Source organism: Podarcis melisellensis, assembly GCF_964234715.1.
Source record: "Podarcis melisellensis genome assembly, chromosome: 6".
NCBI classification, from domain to species: domain Eukaryota; kingdom Metazoa; phylum Chordata; class Lepidosauria; order Squamata; family Lacertidae; genus Podarcis; species Podarcis melisellensis.
Window position 1 is genome coordinate 5,933,945 of NC_138538.1, and position 21,003 is coordinate 5,954,947.

Consider the following 21,003-nt stretch of genomic DNA (forward strand, 5'->3'; position numbering starts at 1 on the left):
CTTAAAGACGCCACCGACTCTGCTGGCCTTCATTCCTAAGGAAACCAAGTGCTGAAACCCCTGGAATCTCTCGCTGCTTGGAGATTGGGGTGGCACGTAACAGTATCTTCGATGCACGACGCCTGTGTCTGAGCAGGGATGCTGAGGCAGAATAAAAAGGCAAACTGTTCCCTGACGGCAGGAGCAAGAGAGGCTCCACCATCACATTCTTGGAGCATTCGAGCTGAGCTTTGCGGACCTTGGGGAAATCAGAGCAAACAGCTGCCTCCCACATGGAGGCGTTGGCAGTCATGAGCCGTTCCCCTTGCCCTTTCTCACCGCTGCACTCCAGGACTGGCACGAGGGCACACAGGGAGCTCCCTCCAGATCGGCACTTGCCTCTTCCCTTGTCATGTCGACCCACATGGACTACAACTCCTGCCCTAGAGATTGCCCCACCATGGATAGCCTGGAAAGGCAGCTGATTTGCCCCATCTGTTTGGAGATGTTTACCAAGCCGGTGGTCATCCTGCCCTGCCAGCACAACCTGTGTAGGAAATGTGCCAACGACATCTTTCAGGTGAGCCATGAACATGCCTGGGTTTGCAGCTTGGCTTGGTTTTCATTTTGGGTCTAAGCGCATAAGTGTTCAAAGAGAGAAGGTGGCACCAGGGATATGGAATTGCTAGCAAAATGCCCGTCCTTGCAGGTGGCGTGAGCTTTGGGGAAGGGCCTGTGTCTTGCAAGATCACTGGGGGAATCTGCGTGGACTGACGGACACATGCTATAAGCGACCCCTGTATGGTGGCAAGGGGGCACTCCTGGCTCCCTGTTTGGATTTTTAAAAAATAATTACAAGAGGGCTGGGGAAGCTTTTGCAGACTGGGGGCTGTTTTTCCTCCTGGGGGGGCCGCAGGCCAGACACAGAGGGCAAAGGTGGGCACAACAAATAATGCCCATTTTACCTTTGTTAGTTACTTTTACCTGCACATCCCTCTGTATCCTACAGCAAGACAAGTAACGGGTAACATCGGAGGACAAGGACACATTGAGTGCAGGCAAAAACACTCAAGGAGGGTGTCAAAATGTTGAGGGGTGTGGCCTGGGAGTAATGGGCGTGGCCTGTGGAAGAAGGGGTGTGGCCTAGGGAGAGCTCGGGGTCCCAGGAATAATAATAATAATAATAATAATAATAATAATAATAATAATAATAATAATAATTTTATTATTTGTACCCCTGCCCATCTGTCTGGGTTTCCCCAGCCACTCTGGGCGGCTTCCAACAAAGATTAAAAAACATTAAAATGTCACACATTAAAAACTTCCCTGAACAGGGCTGCCTCCAGATGTCTTCTAAATGTTAGGTAGTTGTTTATTGCCTTGACATCTGATGGGAGGGAGTTCCACAGGGCGGGTGCCACTACCGAGAAGGCCCTCTGCCTGGCTCCCTGTAGCTTTGCTTCTTGCAATGAGGGAACCTCCAGAAGGCCCTCGGCGCTGGACCTCAGTGTCCGGGCTGAATGATGGGGGTGGAGACGGTAGTGAGGTCTGGAGGGCTGCATTTGGCCCCCACCCCTGAGGTTCCTCACCCCTGTGCTATAAGATGGCTAAGTACATGGTACCTATTTATAGAACGGAATGGTTTGCAAAAAGCAGAAGGAGAAATACTTATCCATAGCTATAGAACTGGTGGGGTCAGCTGATGAAACTGAATGTACTTCAGCTACAGTACCTGCTGCCTCATGGGACATCTTCGGGAGAAGAAAAGTCTAAAGAGTAAACCATGCGCAAATCTGGTGTGGAGTCCCTAAGACTGTTGGATGACGCCTTGTACACCTTCTGGCAACTCCTTCAGCCAAGCTGGTGCCAAACGTCTTGCTCTTCTTTCTTTTGGACCCCATCAGTGAGGCCGAGAGGGTGGTCTTGTCATCTGGGCAGCACAAGACCTCCAGCCACACTGCCCAGGCTTGCCCCCCCCCCCGGACATATCCTTGGTGCTGCTAATGCACCAAAAACGATGCTGGAGGCAGCAGTTATGAGTTCCCGATCTATTCAGCCACAGCAGGCGCTGTGATTCTCCAGCAGTTGGACTTCACCCCCAGAGGTGCACTGTCTTGTCTCTCGAGATAGACAGATACCGCCGCCGATGACTTCAGCTGCCATTCTCCACCCAGTGTGTGTGATTTCAGTCATTTGTTTAAAACCAAATGTCAGCGCCAAACACTAGAAAATTCAGTTGCCGATATAAAATATGTACCACATGGGGCAAATCGAGCAACATTTGCTTAAGGTGTGTTTTCATCCTGGTATAATGCAGTGCTAGCAGTGTGCAACTGCCGCAGGCCCTGTAGTCGCAAAGAGCGCATGATTGTTTGAACTGGCCCAAAATCAAAAATAAGAACCGCTCTTTTATCAGAAGGGGATTCCCCAAGGAATCTTTCCTCCTTGGAACTTTATAGAGAGTGCTGCAAAGCGTAAGGACCTGCGGGTTGCATCCAACTAAATTGTACCCAAGAGCTGAGCCACTGAAATGAGTGTATTTAAGTTACTTCATTCATTCCAGTGGGTCTGAGAATGCTTAGCATTGATTATCACCCTATGTCTTCCACTGTGGGCCCATCCCTACTGATGGGGATTTTTTGTGGGGTGGGGGAGGGTTGTGAGTACATTCTGCAACATGTTGCTGACACAAGAATAGCCCATTAGTGGTGGATTTATAATGGACTGTCCACAAATCATTCCGCTTTGCTACTTGTTCTGTGATGCTTGCCCCAAAGTTATTGCATTATTGCCATCTGGAAGGGCACAATGAAAATGTGCCAACCCCTTGCCCCACGAAACACTTGTTTATTTATTCTATTTATATACCCAGGGCAGTGTACAGCATTAAATACATAATTTACATAGCATAATAATAGAAGAGATAGAGAGAAAAAATCATAGTAACAGTCCTGTCCCCCTTTTCAAAAGGCTGCGGATTGCTTAATGGCTGAAGGTCTGGATAAATAGGAATGTTTTTGTCTGGTGCCTAAAGACATTTAATGATGGTGCCAGGCAAGTCTCTCTGGGGAGAGCACTGGACAAGTGGGGAGTCACCACGGAAAAGGCCCGTCCTTGTGTTGTCACCCTCCAAACCACAAGGTCTGGGTCGGCTTGTATGGGAGAGGTGGTCCTTAAGTTATTGAGGTCCTGAGTCGTGTATTGTATAAAGTTATAGGATTGCAGCAGGAGGTTAATGGGGCTTGCACCGATTGGAAAGGAAGCGGCATGTCCCACCTGCAACTTTTGCAAATACAGAGAGTATTGAAAGCAGGATAACGCCCCGATACCATCATGAATGCACAGCCAAAAGGACGTTTGGAGGGGTCCTTTATTTTGGCTGCAGCTACAGGCATGTCATTGTCATGATATCCTATATCGCAGCTCCAGTCTTCAGGGGAGAGCAGCTCTGCTTATGCAGCCAAAACAACAGCCATGTACAATAGGGAGGTGTGGGTTCATTTGGGGGAACTGGATGCTAGATCAGGTGGGTCATTCGCCAGATCCGGCAGGCTCTTCTGAACTTGCAGTTAAGACTACCCAAAGGAGGAGCAGAAATGACCAAAGGATGAGTTGGGCAAGTAACCTCATCATCCCAGGGCCGCTGCTGTTGCCAGTGATGACTCACTCCTGCAACACTCCCCTTGGGCACGTCACATGGGGAGCAGCACTGTTCAAGCCAAATAGCAGAGGAGGGGGGGTCACCTGTGGCATCTGAGTCAACAGAAGAGGCACAGGACAGGGACGGAGGAAGCCCCTAGGGCACCTGGGGTGAAGTGCCCAGAGGCAGGGCGCTCGGTGCCTATATGGACAGAACGGTGCGCTCGGCGTTCCGTGCCATCCCTATGGGCAGCGCGGCGCACCCCGTCTCTAAGGGCGCTGTGCGCTCCGTGTTGTCCCGTGCCATCCCTATGGGTGCCACATGGCATGCGGTGCCCATAGGGATGAGACACAGCGCCCATAGGGACAAGACGTGGCACTGGTGCATGGCGCCCGTACGGGATGGGGTGCACAGCAGGGCCTCAGAGAGCCAGTGTGGTGTAGTGGTTAAGAGGGTGGACTCGTAATCTGGTGAACCGGGTTCGCTTCCCCGCTCCTCCACATGCAGCTGCTGGGTGACCTTGGGCCAGTCACACTTCTCTGAAGTCTCTCAGCTTCACTCACCTCACAGAGTGTTTGTTGTGGGGGAGGAAGGGAAAGGAGATTGTGAGCTGTTTTGAGACTCCTTTGGGTAGTGATAAAGCGGGATATCAAATCCAAACTACTACTACTACTACTCTTCCTCCTCCTCCTCCTCCTCCTCCTCCTCTTCTTCTTCTTCTTCTTCTTCGCAGCCGCCCTACAGCTGGGGGTGGGGAGGCAGTGGGCGGACAGCGCGGAGCCTGCGGGAGCCGAGACGTGTGGCTCATGTGCCCTGCAGGCCCCACTGTGACGAGTGCCACCCGCCATTTTGTCACCCCCGTCAGGGTGACACTCGGGGCGGACCGCACCCCCCTTCATACGTCCCTTGCACAGGATAAAGGTAAAGGGACCCCTGACTGTTAGGTCCAGTCGTGACTAACTCTGGGGTTGCGGCGCTCATCTCACTTTATTGGCCGAGGCAGCTGGCGGACAGCTTCCGGGTCATGTGGCCAGCATGACTAAGCTGCTTCTGGCAAACCAGAGCAGCGCACGGAAACGACGTTTACCTTTTCACTGGAGCGGTACCTATTTATCTACTTGCACTTTGGCGTGCTTTCGAACTGCTAGATTGGCAGGAGCAGGAACTGTACAACTGGAGCTCACCCTGTCGCAGGGATTTGAACCACCAACCTTCTGATCGGCAAGTCCTAGGCTCTGTGGTTTAACCCACAGTCCCACCTGCGTCCCTCTTGCACAGGATACTGTGCCCTAAATGGGGAGGTGCCTCCAAACTCTCTGCAATAGACAGCAGTGTTCTCGTACTGAGATGCCAGCGCCCCAGCCCTGCTGGTACGCAATGGACAGATGGACCAGGAACCCAATGCACCATCTCTCTGTTCTACACAGGAATTGCCAGCTCAGAAGTGGCCCTTATCCTGCTTCTGACCCTATAGCTGTTGTGGGACTGGGTGCAAACATAGCGTGGTATTAATCCAAACTGTGCACGTGCAGATTCATCATCATCATCATTATTCCATTAAGAGGAAAGCATGAGGAAAAACCCAGTGCGGAAGTGCTTAGAGGTAATGATATTGAAAAGAATGATCGCTGAATTATCACATTGCCTGGAATCAATCCAGGGCGCTTGGACAGCAGCCGAGTTTAAACAATGCTGCTGTCAGTATAAAAAATGCTGTGCCTTTAAGGCTTCAACTAAATGGCTTGCTTATGAAGCACAGAATTGTAGGGTTGGAAAGGGACTGTAAGAGTTATCTAGTCCAGTGTTTCCCAACCTTGTGACTCCAGCTGTTTTTGGACTATAATTCCCATCATCCCTTGCCACTGGTCTTGCTAGTCAGGGATGATGGGAGTTGTAGTTCAAAAACAGCTGGAGGCACAAGGTTGGGAAACACTAGTCCAACCCCCTGCAATGCAGGAATCGCAGCTACAACATGCTGTGCTGAGGGTGCATTTCAGGGGGAGATGATGATGATGATGATGATGATAATAATAGTAATAATAATAATAGAATTATTTATACCCCGCCCATCTGGCTGGGTTTCCCCAGCCACTCTGGGCGGCTTCCAACACAATATTAAAATACACTAATGCATCAAACATTAAAAGCTTCCCTAAACAGGGCTGCCTTCAGATGTCTTCTAAAAGTCAGATAGTTGTTTATTTCCTTGACATCTAGTGGGAGGGCGTTCCACAGGGTGGGCGCCACTACCAAGAAGGCCCTCTGCCAGGTTCCCTGTAACTTGGCTTCTCGCAGTGAGGGAACCGCCAGAAGGCCCTTGGCACTGGACTTCAGTGTCTGGGCAGAACGATGGGGGTGGAGACGCTCCTTCAGATATACTGGGCCAAGGCCATTTAGGGCTTTAAAGGTCAGCACCAACACTTTGAATTGTGCTCGGAAACATACTGGAAGCCATTGTAGGTCTTTCAAGATTGGTGTTATGTGGTCTTGGCGGCCGCTCCCAGTCACCAGTCTAGCTGCCGCATTCTGGATTAGTTGTTACCTTCAAAGGTAGCCCCACGTAGCCCCACGTAGAGCGCATTGCAGTAATCCAAGCGGGAGATAACCAGAGCATGCACCACTCTGGTGAGACAGTCCGCGGGCAGGTAGGGTCTCATCCCGCGTACCAGATGGAGCTTATAGACAGCTGCCCTGGATACAGAATTGACCTGCGCCTCCATGGACAGCTGTGAGTCCAAAATGACCCCCAGGCTGCACACCTGGTCCTTCAGGGGCACAGTTACCCCATTCAGGACCAGATCAGCGTTTGCCAACACTTCAGCAAGCCCAAGAGGCTCAGTGGTTTAGACCACAGCACCACCCATGTCCCTGACAATGGAGCCTTTGGATCCATTGGGTGGAGAACAGAAAGGGTCTTTTTGTGTAAAAACTAGCCTACTGTACAAAGGTAAAATGTATCTTAGTCTGCTTCCTTTGGCTTTGACCCCGCTCAAAGGATCTCCCCAAAAAACTTGCCTAAAAGGGAATGCAACCCCCAGGCTGAAGAAAGTCCCCCACCCCTGATCTAGGCCAGTGTTCTCTACTCTCGCTCGTAGTAACCATTTGGGGCATCCATTTGGTTCCTAAGTTGGGTGGTGGGGTTACAGGGGGCTGCCTCTAGAGGTATAAATGACCATCAGTCTTTGAAAAGCTGGTATCAAGTCCACCCACTTTGTTGTATTAATTTAGCCAAATAGCCATAAGGGAAATTTGAACGAATGTGCAATTAATCATTATTGCTTTTGAATGTTATTGTGCTGTTATCTTCCTTAGTTGGTTGTGCAATCGCTATTCTGAATAACGCTTTTTATAGGGTAGGGCCGTACGACAAGGCTGTATATTGTCTCCCTGCTTATTTAACTTATATGCAGAATTCATCATGCGAAAGGCTGGGCTGGATGAATCCCAAGCCGGAATTAAGATCGCCGGAAGAAATATCAGCAACCTCAGATATGCAGATGACACAACCTTGATGGCAGAAAGTGAGGAGGAATTAAAGAACCTTTTAACGAGGGTGAAAGAGGAGAGCGCAAAATATGGTCTGAAGCTCAACATCAAAAAAACTAAGATCGTGGCCACTGGACCCATCACCTCCTGGCAAATAGAAGGGGAAGAAATGGAGGCAGTGAGAGATTTTACTTTTTTGGGCTCCATGATCACTGCAGATGGTGACAACAGCAACTATAGGGTAGGGCTACCAGCGCTGGGGACGAGTTTGTGGAAATAAGGGAGCAGTGGCTCCTCCAAATTTGGGAACCCACTGGGCTAGGGTCTCAGGCGTCTTTTCCTCGCCATCTGATCCTTTTAACCAGAGATGTCCTAAGTCGGACCTGGGATGGTCCGCATTCAAAGTGCCTGCTCTGCAGAACTGAGCTGCGATCCCTTCCCCGACAGCAATTAGCTATTAGCCGAAGCAATTAGCATTTCTCCTCTGCTTGCAGGTGCTTAACACTGTTGCTGTGTGCATTGTTGTTATTTGTTAGCTGGCTCCTTGAGTTCTTCTTACGCTGCTTTAGGTGTGGTGTCATGCTATTTGCTCTGTGGTTTCTGTGGCACTGGTATGATTATTATAATTAAGCATTTTAGGTGGGGTTTTTGTTAGCCTCCGCTGGAGAGAGAAAGCAGGTTGGAAATCTTAGCATCAGTCAACAAAAACAAACTCTTGAGCTTGAAGGCATGGCTCTATCTAGCTCTGCACTTGCTGCGGCCTTCTCCAAGCCAAAAGCATCTTGATGTCTTGGACTACAATTCCCATCAGCCCATGCTGGCTGGGGCAGATGGGAGATGTAGTCCTGCACATCTAGATGGCCCCAGGTTGGCAAAGACTAGTCTTTGTTGTTGTTGTTTAGTCGTTTCGTTGTATCTGACTCTTCGTGACCCCCTGGACCAGAGCACGCCAGGCACTCCTGTCTTCCACTGCCTCCCGCAGTTTGGTCAACTCATGCTGGTAGCTTCAAGAACACTGTCCCACCATCTCGTCCTCTGTCCTCCCCTTCTACTTGTGCCCTCCATCTTTCCCAACATCAGGGTCTTTTCCAGGGAGTCTTCTCTTCTCATGAGGTGACCAAAGTATTGGAGCCTCAGCTTCAGGATCTGTCCTTCCAGTGAGCACTCAGGGCTGATTTCCTTCAGAATGGAGAGCTTTGATATTCTTGCAGTCCATGGGACTCTCAAGACTAGTGTACTGTGATTTAATTTCAGGGGGGCTGAAGCATTTGGGTGGGAAGATACCAAATCCTGACATTTCCCCCAAGACATTTGCTTGCTTTGCAGGGCTTAGATTCCTTCCTCAGGCTACGTCCAGACAGATTTGGATAACTAGGGGGTTGCGACTGTTCTAATTTCCAGCTCCTTCCGTTCTCCTGAGAGATGCCTGACACCTGCCTTCACACGATTAAATGTCTTGCGTTTTGCTCTTGGCTTCTGGCCTTTGGTTTCTTGTAAAAATATCATCAGTCCTTCTTGAGCAGTCCACGTAACTTGTCTGCTTCCTCGCAGCCTCTCTGGAGGTTTCCACGATGACTTTCATTATAACACCTGTTCTGAGCTGAAGTTGTGATATATTTCAATAGCTGTGTTTTTGAAGACTCACTGGGACAATTTAGTCACCTTTTATGAAGCTCAACGTGGCCTCAGTCAGAATAAAGGCAACTCTGAATAAAATAATAATAATAATAATAATAATAATAATAATAATAATAATAATTTGTACTCCGCCCATCTGTCTCGGTTTCCCCAGCCACTCTGGGCGGCTTCCAACAAACATTAAAAATACATTAAAATGTCACACATTAAAAACTTCCCTGAACAGGGCTGCCTTAAGATGTCTTCTAAATGTCAGATAGTTGCTTATCTCTTTGACATCTGATAGGAGGGTTCCACAGGGCGGGTGCCACCACCGAGAAGGCCCTCTGCCTGGTTCCCTGTAGCTTTGCTTCTCGCAAGGAGGGAACTGCCAGAAGGCCCTCGGTGCTGGATCTCAGTGTCCGGGCAGAACAATGGAGGTTGAGACGCTGCTTCAGGTATACCGGGCCGAGGCAGTTTAGGGCTTTAAAGGTCAACACCAACACTTTGAATTGTGCTTGGAAATGTACTGGGAGCCAATGCAGTGGCTTATTATTGTTCTAGAATGATTAGAGATGAATTTAAGGATCGGTCCAAATACAAAAATGTCAATTTGGTCCCTTGTAAACTCCGGCTCATTTATATTTCACTTTCTAAACCCTCCCCATTGCCTGAGAGGGACATCATGCCTGGATTACCCGAATGTTTTAAAACTGCGATTGACAACATATATATAGTTATGAGTTTTTTTGTGGGGGAAGTGGGCTGTATGCTGGGACCCTTCTAACCCCTGGATCCAGCAAGTGTTAAAATAGAAGCAAGGATTCAAATTCCTGGTGAGGTGATAGCTTAGTGAATGGGCCATTAAGGAAACAAAGGTAGTGGATCTGTGTCAGATGAGAAATGGGAAGGCACCCCTCCCTCAAATGGCTGATAGTTAGACAGACACAGGCCAGAGTGGAGAGAGGAGTGATGCCAGCTAGATGCTAGGAGTGGAAAAGGAGCAGGTTGAGAAGCTAGAGAGATATCTCTGCCTGATTTCTGTTTGAATACAGTCGTGCCTTGGTTCTCGAACGGAATCCGTTCTGGAAGTCCGTTCGGCTTCCAAAAATGTTCAAAAACCTAGGCGTGGCTTCCAATTGGCTGCAGGAGCTTCCTGCACTCAGTTGGAAGCTGCAGAAGCCATGTCGGGTGTTCGGCTTCCAAAAAAGTTTGCAAACCGGAACACTCACTGCCGGGTTTGCAGCATTCGGGAGCCAAAACATTCGAGTCACAAGGCGTTCAAGAACCAAGGTACAACTGTACAAGGCTGCATCTATGGGGGAAAGCAACACCCTTTTTGGGGTGTTAATGCTGTGAACCCCTCCATCACAGGCTCAGGCTGTATATAGGTGGAAATAAACCACATAATAATAATAATAAACCAGCGCGGGTGGGGCTTTGGTCCAAACCACAGAGCCTAGGACTTGCCGATCAGAAGGTCAGCAGTTCGAATCCCTGTGACAGGGTGAGCTCCCATTGCTCCGTCCCTGCTCCTGTCAACCTAGCAGTTCAAAAGCATGTCAAGTGCAAGTAGACAAATAGGTATCACTCTGGCGGGAAGGTAAGCGGCATTTTCGTGTGCTGCTCTAGTTCTTAGTCATTGTCAGGGAACTGCCATCGGAGCCAAGAGTGGAGGTAAGGCTCCCTAGCGATGCAGGAGAAGGGCCCAGCCGGGAGAGAGGGAACACTTCCTCGGAGGAAGGAATTCAGCGTGACACCAGGAAGAAAAGGGAGCCGGGAAGGTCTTCGGAGAGATGGCTCCAAGACTCTTCCACAGAGACCAGCGGGGAGAGCCCAGGACCTCCGCTGGCCACACCCACTCTGCGCAGAAAACTTCCACGCAGGGAGGCTAGGCGGCGACTTGGTGTCAAAGAGCTTTTATGCTGGAAGAAGTTCAGGAAACGCCCACTGACGGATTCTGCCAGTGACTGACACAGCCACGGAGAAAGTGCTGTTCAGCCAGGGAAAAGTTTAGCCAGACAACGTTGCCTAGAGCAGCGGCCACTTACGCACAAGCAACCCCAATTCCCTTTACAGTCATGCTGGCCACATGACCTGGAAGCTGTACGCTGGCTCCCTCGGCCAATAAAGCGAGATGAGCTCTGCAACCCCAGAGTCAGTCAAGACTGGACCTAATGGCTAGGGGTCCCTTTACCTTAAACCAAATATCATAAAGACACCTCATTCTCTGATATGCTTTGTTTCCAAAAGGAAACAGGAATGCTAGGTAAGCGCCTGGAATCGTGCAATAATACACACACACACACACACACACACACACACACACACACACACACGGGTTTGGGAGATGTCCCTGCCTCCAAAACATCTCTTCTATGTGTTTCAGTCTCGAGGAACGACCTTGGGCTCCGCAGGGAGGTTTCGCTGCCCGTCTTGCCGCCATGAAGTGGTCCTCGACAGACATGGCATCTACGGACTGCAAAGGAACCTTCTGGTTGAAAACATCATTGATATTTATAAGCAAGCATCAGCCAGGGGGCCAGAGAGGTATGTGATAGCCAACAGTCATTGTGGGTTTGTGGGTGCGTGCGGGTGGGTGTGTCTTGCACACCCCAAAATATGAGCAAATGTGGACTTGTAAAAGGATAAAAGAGTATTGGGAAATGATGCATAATGAATTGAAAATGGTGTTTAAAAGTACTTTAGAAGAAGAAGAGTTTGGATTTGATATCCCGCTTTGTCACTACCCGAAGGAGTCTCAAAGAGGCTAACATTCTCCTTTCCCTTCCTCCCCCACAACAAACACCCTTTGAGGTGAGTGGGGCTGAGAGACTTCAAAGAAGTGTGACTAGCCCAAGGTCACCCAGCAGCTGCATGTGGAGGAGCGGGGAAGCGAACCCGGTTCACCAGATTACGAGTCCAATGCTCTTAACCACTACACCACACTGGCTCTCAACTGTTTTACTAAAAAAACAAGAGTCCTTTCAGTTGGGGATAATTTAGACTGAAATTCTCAGGTGTCAAAAACGATTACTTATGTATGCTACAACTGCGGTCTGTGTTTTGTTAGCCCAAAAATGGAAAATGAGCGAAGTCCCAACCAAAGAAGAATGGCAACCAACTTAAGTTGACAAAATATGCACAACTTGCAGACTTAACATATAGAGTAAGAGAACAAGAAGAACATACGTTTAAAGAAGATTGTAAAACGTTTATTGAATGTATGGGAAATAATTGTGTACAGCTGAAAACGTTGGCAGAATGAAGATAAATTAAACAAGTATAAACAAGTTTTGATGGATGTAATAATGGAATGCTGATTGGTATGGTTTTTATAAAATATGCAGGAATTTAGGATATGTAAAATGAACCATGGAAAGAGGAGAAGGGAAGTCATTGATATGTAAAGGATTTAAAATGAGTGTTTTAAATTGTAAAACAGAAAATTCAACTATATATAGTGGGCAAATGTTTCATCCCCCCCCCCCGATATTTCATAGATTCATATAATTGTAAGGTTTGGAAAGGACCCCAGGGATCTTCTAGTCCTACCCCCTGCATTGCAGGAAGGAATCTCAACTAAAGCATCCATGACGGATGGCTATCCATCCTTTGTTTAAAACATCCCAAGGAAGGACAGTTCACAACCTTCCGAGTCAGTTTGTTCCACTGTCAAACGCCTATTACCACTGGAAAGTTCTTGCTAATGTTTCATCGGAGTCACCTGTTTTGAAATTTGAACCCATCAGTTTGAGCATCAGAGAACAAGTTTGCCCCATCTTGTGTGTGGCAGCCTTTGAGATATTTGAAGATGGCAACATGAATTTTTTGAAATGATTGAATTGGCAAAAATGACGGCAACAGTTAGAATGCAATCTGATCAAAATCTCAAACAGGAATGGGAACATGTAGAGGAATACATGACCCAAAGATGCTCCAGCAAGAATTTATTGATATGTAATAGACCAATTTCACAAAGTTAAGCTAAGCAGATATATAAGACTGAATGTTTAATTATTAAGATACAAAATTACAATCTCAATAATGAAGTTACAAAATAATAACAAGGAAGTCACGCACGGGTGGAGGGAAGACACAGGGCAAGAAATAAGAAATGGATAAATGTTGGTAAATAATGAAATGTGGAAATGTGAATTTACGAATATAATGTATATGTATCATTATGTAAAGATTTCATATATGTATTTCAACATTAATAATAAATAAATAAATGGAAAACAAACAAACAAACAAACAAATAAATAAATAGATATTTGAAGATGGCTTTCATATCTCCCCTCAGTCTTCTCTTACCCAAACTAAACACACCCAGCTCTTTCAACCACCAGGCACCTAGGTATTTGATTAGACATCTACAGCCAATGATCCTGAGTAGCAGAGACTTGACTGGAAAAACAGAGAGCGTGGGAAGAAATTTAGAGAGGGGGGGGGGAGAGAGCACTCAATTTTTTTTAATAACTTTTTCAAAAATTAACTTTTTCAAATTCTTTTGAACAACCATCTGAATAAATCTCTCATATCCGTTGACTTCCCATCCACCTTTCCATGCTGTTCTTTCCTTATAAAGCTGCTATATTAGTTAAATTTCACCCATTATATACGTTAATTAAAAATGATTAAACTGCCATTCTCATCTGCTGCTATTCTTCAAATCCTGCATACGTTTTAAACGCCTGCATAACATTTTTTTAAGAAATACCAGGGTCGTGAAATGTTTCAGCTGGCCACTAGAGGTCTCTGTATGCCACAGAAAAAGAGATTTTAATCAACATTTCAGACCCCTCTCCCCCTCCCTTCATGTAGCTGGTGAATTTTGCTATAGGAGGGAAGTAAAAGGACGCCCAGGTGACCAAGGGCAGCCTTGTAGCAGGATGAGACCAAAGGCCTATCAGATGGAGCATTGTTTGTTGCTCACAGTGGCCGACCAGACAGCCAAATGGGAAATCCACAAGCAAGATAGGAGGGCAATGGGCACCACTTTTGCTGCTGGCCCAGCGACTGGTAATTCAGAGGCACGCTGCCTCTGACCATGGACAGAGAGCATATAGCTGTGGTGAGACTAGTAGCCACAAAGAGGGCCTTTAAATCCCCCTTAAAGCCACCACAGTTGAGAGCAGTCAGTTTCCTGCCATATGAATAAAAGATCCCTTCGTTTTTGCTGGTTCTGGATCTCCTGCCAGCCAGAAAGGAGACTGAGGGTGTTGAAGGGGGCAGAAATTGAGCCCCACTCCCACCCAAACTGAAATGGAAAGAGTTTAGCCTACACTCGAGTAGAACCCTGGCAGAGACACATGCCCGACTGGCATGTTTTCTCGCTCCTGGTCGATCGTTCGGGAACTTCATAAGCTTTCTTCAGCCCGAACATCACAGCGACCGATGCCAAGTGACACTTAGGGATCTGCAGAGTCTGACACACCTCGGCAACTCAGCATTTTGGCTAATCTACTTTATTTACTGGGACATGGGTGGTGCTGTGGGATAAACCACAGAGCCTAGGACTTGTTGGTCAGAAGGTCGGCAGTTCGAATCCCCGCAACGGGGTGAGCTCCCGTTGCTCAGTCCCTGCTCCTGCCAACCTGGCGTTTCCGTGCACTGCTCTAGTTCACCAGAAGCGGCTTAGTCATGCTGGCCACATAAGCCAGAAGCTGTATGCTGGCCGCCTTCAGTTGTCTTTTAAAAGTAAAATAGTTGTTTATTGCCTTGACATCTGAGGGCATTCCACAGGGCGGGTGCCACCACCGAGAAGCCCTCTGCCTGGTTCCCTGTAACTTGGCTTCTCACAGCAAGGGAACCTCCAGAAGGCCCTCTGTGCTGGACCTCAGTGTCCGGGCAGAACGATGGGGGTGGAGACGCTCCTTCAGGTATACAGGACCAAGGCCGTTTAGGGCTTTAAAGGTCAGCACCAACACTTTGAATTGTGCTCAGAAATGTACTGGGAGCCAATGAAGATCTTTCAGGACCGGTGTTATTTGGTCTCGGTGGCCACTCCCAGTCACCAGTCTAGCTGCTGCATACTGGATTAATTGCAGTTTCCAAGTCACCTTCAAAGGTAGCCCCACGTAGAGTGCACTGCAGTAGTCCAAGCAGGAGATAACTAGAGCATTCACCACTCTGGCGGGACAGTCCGCAGGCAGGTAGGGTCTCACCCTGCGTACCAGATGGAGCTGGTAGACAGCTGCCCTGGATACAGAATTAACCCACACCTCCATGGACATCTGTGAGTCCAAAATGACTCCCAGGCTGCGCACCTGGTCCTTCAGGGACACAGTTATCCCATTCAGGACCAGGGACTCCTCCACACCAGCCCACCCCCTGTCCCCCAAGAACAGTACTTCTGTCTTGTCCGGATTCAACCTCAATTGAAAGCACCCTCCCCCCAAAAAAGAATCACGAGAACTATGGTTTCCTGCTCACAAAGCTACAAATCCCAGCACCCTTAGCAAACTGCAGTTCCTGGGATTTTGTGCTGGGGAGCGTACTTAAATGTTTAGCGTGCAACTCTGGCTGGTCTCTCCTGGCTGGTGGCTACTTTTCTTGGCTTATGTCTCTTGTCTCTGTCTCTCCTTACCTTATAAGCTCAAGACCCCCCTTAAAAACCGAACACCCGATTTGCGAAGAGCATGAAGAAGAAAGGATCAACATCTATTGCGTGACCTGCGGGGTCCCCACCTGCTCCCTCTGCAAGGTCTTCGGGGAGCACAAGGACTGCGAAGTGGCGCCTCTCTCTGACATCTACATGCAACAAAAGGTTGGCTTCTCACTGATGGCTCAGATTTCCCAGGGGGCCTCCACTGTTTCCATTTCTGTTCCGTGACGTTGGCAGGAGGACCTGTCCTTTAGCTGGAGAGGCTGCTAGGCGGTGCTGGGTTTAGCTATAAGCTGAACAAGCTATAGCTTAGGGCAGGGCCCCACTCTCTTGGCGAAGCCCCCCAAAAAAATTTAAAGGGAAAAAACCTGGATGTGCATTTCCAAAATATAAGATAAAAAGCAAATAAAATAAAACCTACATGCAGCAACAGTGTTTTGTAATGGGACCCACCTGCTAGCCTGCTCACTAAAATATCCCTGGTTTGCTCATTTCTATATATAGGGTGCCTACATTCTGCTATTTATAATTATTAGTGGCTTGCACCCTATATTTACACCTATTATGATTTCATGTTATAGCAAGTTTCTAGACACTAGATTATGAATCTTTGTAAATTGTGTTTCCAAAGGAACTTTTGTCATTGCCAAATGCCAATCTGTTTGCATTATTTAGTTTGTTATGCATGAAAAATCATTTTAAGTTAGAGCTTAATAATTATTTCACTATTAATATACTTCTTCTTAATTGTATTTCAGTTCAACAATTACTTTGATAAAATACACATTTTGTTACGTGCTTTAGATACCTATTTGGTCCATAAATTACCATATAGCATATATTCAACACACAAAAATAGTGACAATTTGTTGTTGACAAAGGACAGCTGGACATATAAAGGGCCCCATTACCTCCAGCAGCTTAGGGCCTCATCAAACCTAAATCTGGCCCTGCTACTAGGGCACAGGTGTGGCATCCTGTAGCCTGGGGCCGGCGGCACACATGCCTCATTTTATCACACCCCCAACACCTCCCCAAACTGTCCCATTCTTCCAGCTCATCAGAGTGCCTTCCTTCCTCTCCATTTCCTCCTCAGTTCAGGAGGAGAGGGCCGTTGTAAAGTGCTTTCTCTTCTTCCTACGTAGTTTCAGAACAGTGAGAAAGAGCAATGTTTTATTTGAGGAAAAACAAATTGATGGATTATGTATGGATGTATGTATGTGATGCGGGTGGTGCTGTGGTCTAAACCACTGAACCTCTTGGGCTTGCTGATCAGAAGGTCGGGGGTTCAAATCCCCGCGACGGGGTGAGCTCCTGTTGCTTGGTCCTTGCTCCTGCCAACCTAGCAGTTCGAAAGCACGTCAAAGTGCAAATAGATAAATAGGTACCGCTCTGGCGGAAAGGTAAACGGCATTTCCATGCGCTTCTCTGGTTTTGCCAGAAGTGGCTCAGTCATGCTGGCCACATGACACGGAAACACTGTCTGTGGACAAACGCCAGCTCCCTCGGCCAGTAAAGTGAGATGAGCGCCGCAACCCCAGAGTCGTCTGCGACTGGACTTAACTGTCAGGGGTCCTTTACTTTTACCTTTTGTATGTATGTATGTATGTATGTATGTACAGTGGTACTTCGGGTTACATACGCTTCAGGTTACAGACTCCGCTAACCCAGAAATAGTACCTTGGGTTAAGAACTTTGTTTCAGGATGAGAACAGAAATTGTACTCTGGCAGCGCGACAGGCCCCATTAGCCAAAGTGGTGCTTCAGGTTAAGAACAGTTTCAGGTTAAGAACAGACCTCCGGAACGAATTAAGTACTTAACCCAAGGTACCATTGTATGTATAATGTTTGTTTTGCCCCTCAGCTCTTTGAAGGGAACAAACTAACAGACTTTTGTGTAGCAAGCTGAAATCTTTTCAAAATTAATTTCTTTTAAAAACCCAGCTTGGAAAACCTTTAAAGCACACCTGTAACCCTGAAGCTACTGGGAATGGTTGGAATGATTAATTTTGGCTACAAGGAATAGATTAGGACACACACACACACACACACAACAACAACACACACACAATCATCTTCCTTCCACAACCTTGCTTTTGGACAAATTCCTGGAGAGGAAAATACACCCATGGAGGAGGGGGAAACTGGAGAACTATAGGTCATAGAATCCTAGAACTGTAGAGTTGGAAGGGTCCCTGAGGATCATCTAGTCCAACCCCCTGCAATGCAGAAATATCCAGCTATCCCATGCAGGCGTTATCAGCACCATGCTTTAACCAATGGAGCCATCTTGTCCATTGCCTCAGGCAGTAGAATGTCTTGGGCCACCCCAGGGTGAATTTCACCCTGTGGTAATCTGGCCATCTGTCTTATCCAGCCCAAATGGTAAGGAACATTTTGTCACAGATCACAACCATGCCTGTGGTAAAACAGCCATCTGTGTGAGGATAGACTTGCCCCCTGTATCATCAACCACCACCACCATATTTTAAAGCCACCTCTGTAATTTATGTAGCAAGGTGGCGTCCAGGCATAAGATCGAGCGCATTAAAATTCCATTTAAAAATCAATAAAGCAACAGACAGGGAATTGCTGAGCCAAAAGAGGATTTAAGATCTAGTAAATGCTTGTGCAAGAAAAAGTGTTTTTAACTGCCATTGAAAACATGTTGCCAAAGATGCTTGGTGTATTTGCACCGGTGTGTGTGTGTGTGTGTGTGTGTGTGTGTGTGTGTGTGACTGTTCCATAATATACTTCTTTGGCGATCACTCATAGCTGAGTAAGATTGTCTTCCATAAACACGGTTTTAACAATGAGTCCGTAAGTGACTGTGGAGGCCAATTCTGGATCCACACGTCCTTCCACAGTGGGGACATTGGTTGGCCATCATGATTCTTATTTATCTGGGAGCTGCAGTTAAATGGGAAAGCGCTGAATGTTCTGACAGACACATTGCATAGCTTTCTTTCTGTTTCACAATGTGCTCTATGTTTTGAAGTCCTTCGCTGGCAAACCCTGGAGGAATAGCAGCTGGCTACTAGCCATGAAGGCTGTGCTTGCCCTCCCCTGTTGGAGGCAGGATGTCTTGGAATGCCCACTCCAGAAGAATCGGAGGTGGGGAGAGGGATGCTACACTCAGATCCTGCTTGTGGGCTTGCCCATGGGGCATCTGGTGTTAGAATTCCTGCTCCGTGATTGCAGTCATGGGATTGTTGTCTATCACATGACGTTATGTGTTTTGACTCCACAGAGTGGGAAGTGATGGAGACAGGATATTTGTGTTACTGTGTTCCGTGAAGTGGGACTATTGTCCTTTGTTCTTTTCCTCTTTGCTGTCTGATGCTAGAGAGAGAGGGAGCCATGTTGCAGAGCTCCGTGTGTGTTCATATGTAAATAAAGTAGATTAGCCAAAATGCTGAGTTGCTGAGTACTGTTATGCAACTGTGCAAACTCTGCGGATCCCTAAGTGTGCCGGTGTCGGTTGGCATCGGTTGCTGTGATGTTCGGGCTGAAGAAAGCTTATGAAGCTCCCGAACAATCGACCAAGAGCGAGAGAACATGCCAGTTGGGCATGTGTCTCTGCCAGGGTCCTACTCGAGTGTAGGCTGAACTCCTGACATCTGGTTGAGCAAGTTGAGAACAGGATGTTGGACAGGGTGGACCATTGGTGTGATCCAGGGCTCTTCTGATGCACCAAGACCTCCCACCAAGTGGGACCTGCTAGATCTTACAGCACAGGTGACATCGCAAACCACCCTGAGAAAGTTGGTCATTAGATGGTGCGGTCAATCAATAACCAAATGCCTTTGGGGTCTGCATGAACAAAGAGCATCTCCTTGAAGCCATTTCCTTCTCCATTGCATGTTGCTGGCTGTGCAGCATTTTGTCTTTTGGGTGGCCTGAAGTTGGGTGCAAGGTGTGGGGAGTGATCCTGTGCTCAGTGGGAGGATCCCTTCTGTATCTCACTTTGAAATGGACTCGTTTGGGTTGGATGTGGCCGCCTGAAACACTGCCTGCTTCTGGGAGCATAAGGGGAGCAGACTGAGCAGCAGGGCTGTCTTAAACATATGCGGCACCGGGGTGCAAAGATCTGCCGGGTGTGCTCCCCCTGGTTGCCCAGTCCCAAGCACGCAGGAGAGCAGAACCGGCTGGCCGCCTCAGTGTCTTGCTAGCTCGGTTGCCCCTGAACTCACGGTGCAGAGCCGCTTGCAGCAGAAGAGCCCACCACGGCGCTCCGACTGATGTGCGTGCTCTTCCCCGGACTCAACTCTCGGGCCCCGGACTCTCACCCTGGTGCCCTGAGAGCCCAGTGCCCGGGTGCCCTGCACCCCTAGTGCCTATGGGTAAGACGGCCCTGCTGGGCAGTGTCATTGGCAAATAATCTAATTTGGGTCCTCTCCCTTCCAGGCAGAGCTGACTGGTGGGATTGGTGCCCTTGTGGCTGCAAACGACAGGATCCAAGCCTACGTTGGGGATTTGCAAGGCTCCTGCAGGAACGTTGAGGTAGGACTCCTCAACATTTCGTTCTGTTTTATTTTTGCAATCTCTCCACTTATCTGTGTCAGGTCACAGTGTTCAAAGGACCAGTGACACTTCCTTTGGTGTCTATGTCACAGTGCTCACCACATCAGAATGATTGTTGTGATCAGGGGTGGTTTGGTATTTTTAAAAAAGTCTATTTCAGTGGAGAGGAACAATTTTTTTTTGTTTTGTTAATTTGCTCAAAGACTTTGGTAAAAAGTTTCCCTGACAACTAAGCCAGAGGATTTGTCTGATGGAAGTGCACTAACTGGGTGTTCAGATAAGGACTCACCATTTAAGAACTTTTGCTAAGATGGTTGCATTGCGTTAAGATCTATGTCATTAAATACTGCGGGGAGGGGGAGTTAGCTTTGCAATTTCCCCTCCCTCATATCACCTTCTCAACTGACTGTAGGTAAATGCCTTTCTGTCAAAAACCAAGGAAATTAAGCAGAATAGATTCGGGGGAGAAGGTGGGTGAGATTCATATACTTTAAAAAAAACAAAAAAAATTGCTGGTGCTAATGGATTTTTTATGTATGGAAAAAAGCAAAGAACAACAAGCTTTTTTTCCTGGAGGAAATCTGTCATCGTTTTAAAAGTATCTCACCTATTTCTGCAGGGAGTTTGTTTTTTTTTAAAGTCAGTTTTGGAGAGGAGATGAATAAATATTGTTAATTTGCTCAAATGTGATAAAGGTAAGAAATGTTGCTCTCATTATAGTTTTTTTGCCTTAGTGAAGCTGTGGAGAAATTAACAGTATAAACATTTATTAGATAGGTTAACCTCAGCCTTTATCCAATTCATAACCAAATTTTTCCTGTGTATAACTGTATATATACTGTGTATGACATGTGTATATATCTCTAGGTGGGAAGTGGGTGGTACTGTGGTTTAAACCACTGAGCCTCTTGGGCTTGCTGATCGGAAGGTCGGCGGTTTGAATCCCCGCAATGGGGTGACCTCCCATTGCTTTGTCCCAGCTCCTGCCAACCTGGCAGTTTGAAAGCACACCAGTGCAAGTAGATAAATAGGTACCGCTCTGGCGGGAAGGTAAACGGCGTTTCCATGCACTCTGATTTCCGTCACGGTGTCCCATTGCAACAGCAGCGGTTTAGTCCTGCTGGCCACACAACCCAGAAAGCTGTCT

General features: G+C 47.6%; 1 protein-coding gene across 1 annotated transcript in view; it reads left to right on the forward strand.

Moving 5' to 3' along the window:
- The first annotated feature begins 139 nt into the window (after window positions 1-139).
- The window catches only part of LOC309372888 (tripartite motif-containing protein 54-like), a 37,650-nt gene continuing 16,786 nt past the window's right edge, over window positions 140-21,003 (forward strand). The window contains exons 1-4 of the mRNA XM_081916928.1: window positions 140-559; window positions 11,112-11,272; window positions 15,329-15,494; window positions 19,740-19,835. Coding sequence (XP_081773054.1) covers window positions 392-559; window positions 11,112-11,272; window positions 15,329-15,494; window positions 19,740-19,835 — 591 coding nt within the window. The 5' untranslated portion in view covers window positions 140-391. The remainder of the gene's footprint in view (window positions 560-11,111; window positions 11,273-15,328; window positions 15,495-19,739; window positions 19,836-21,003) is intronic.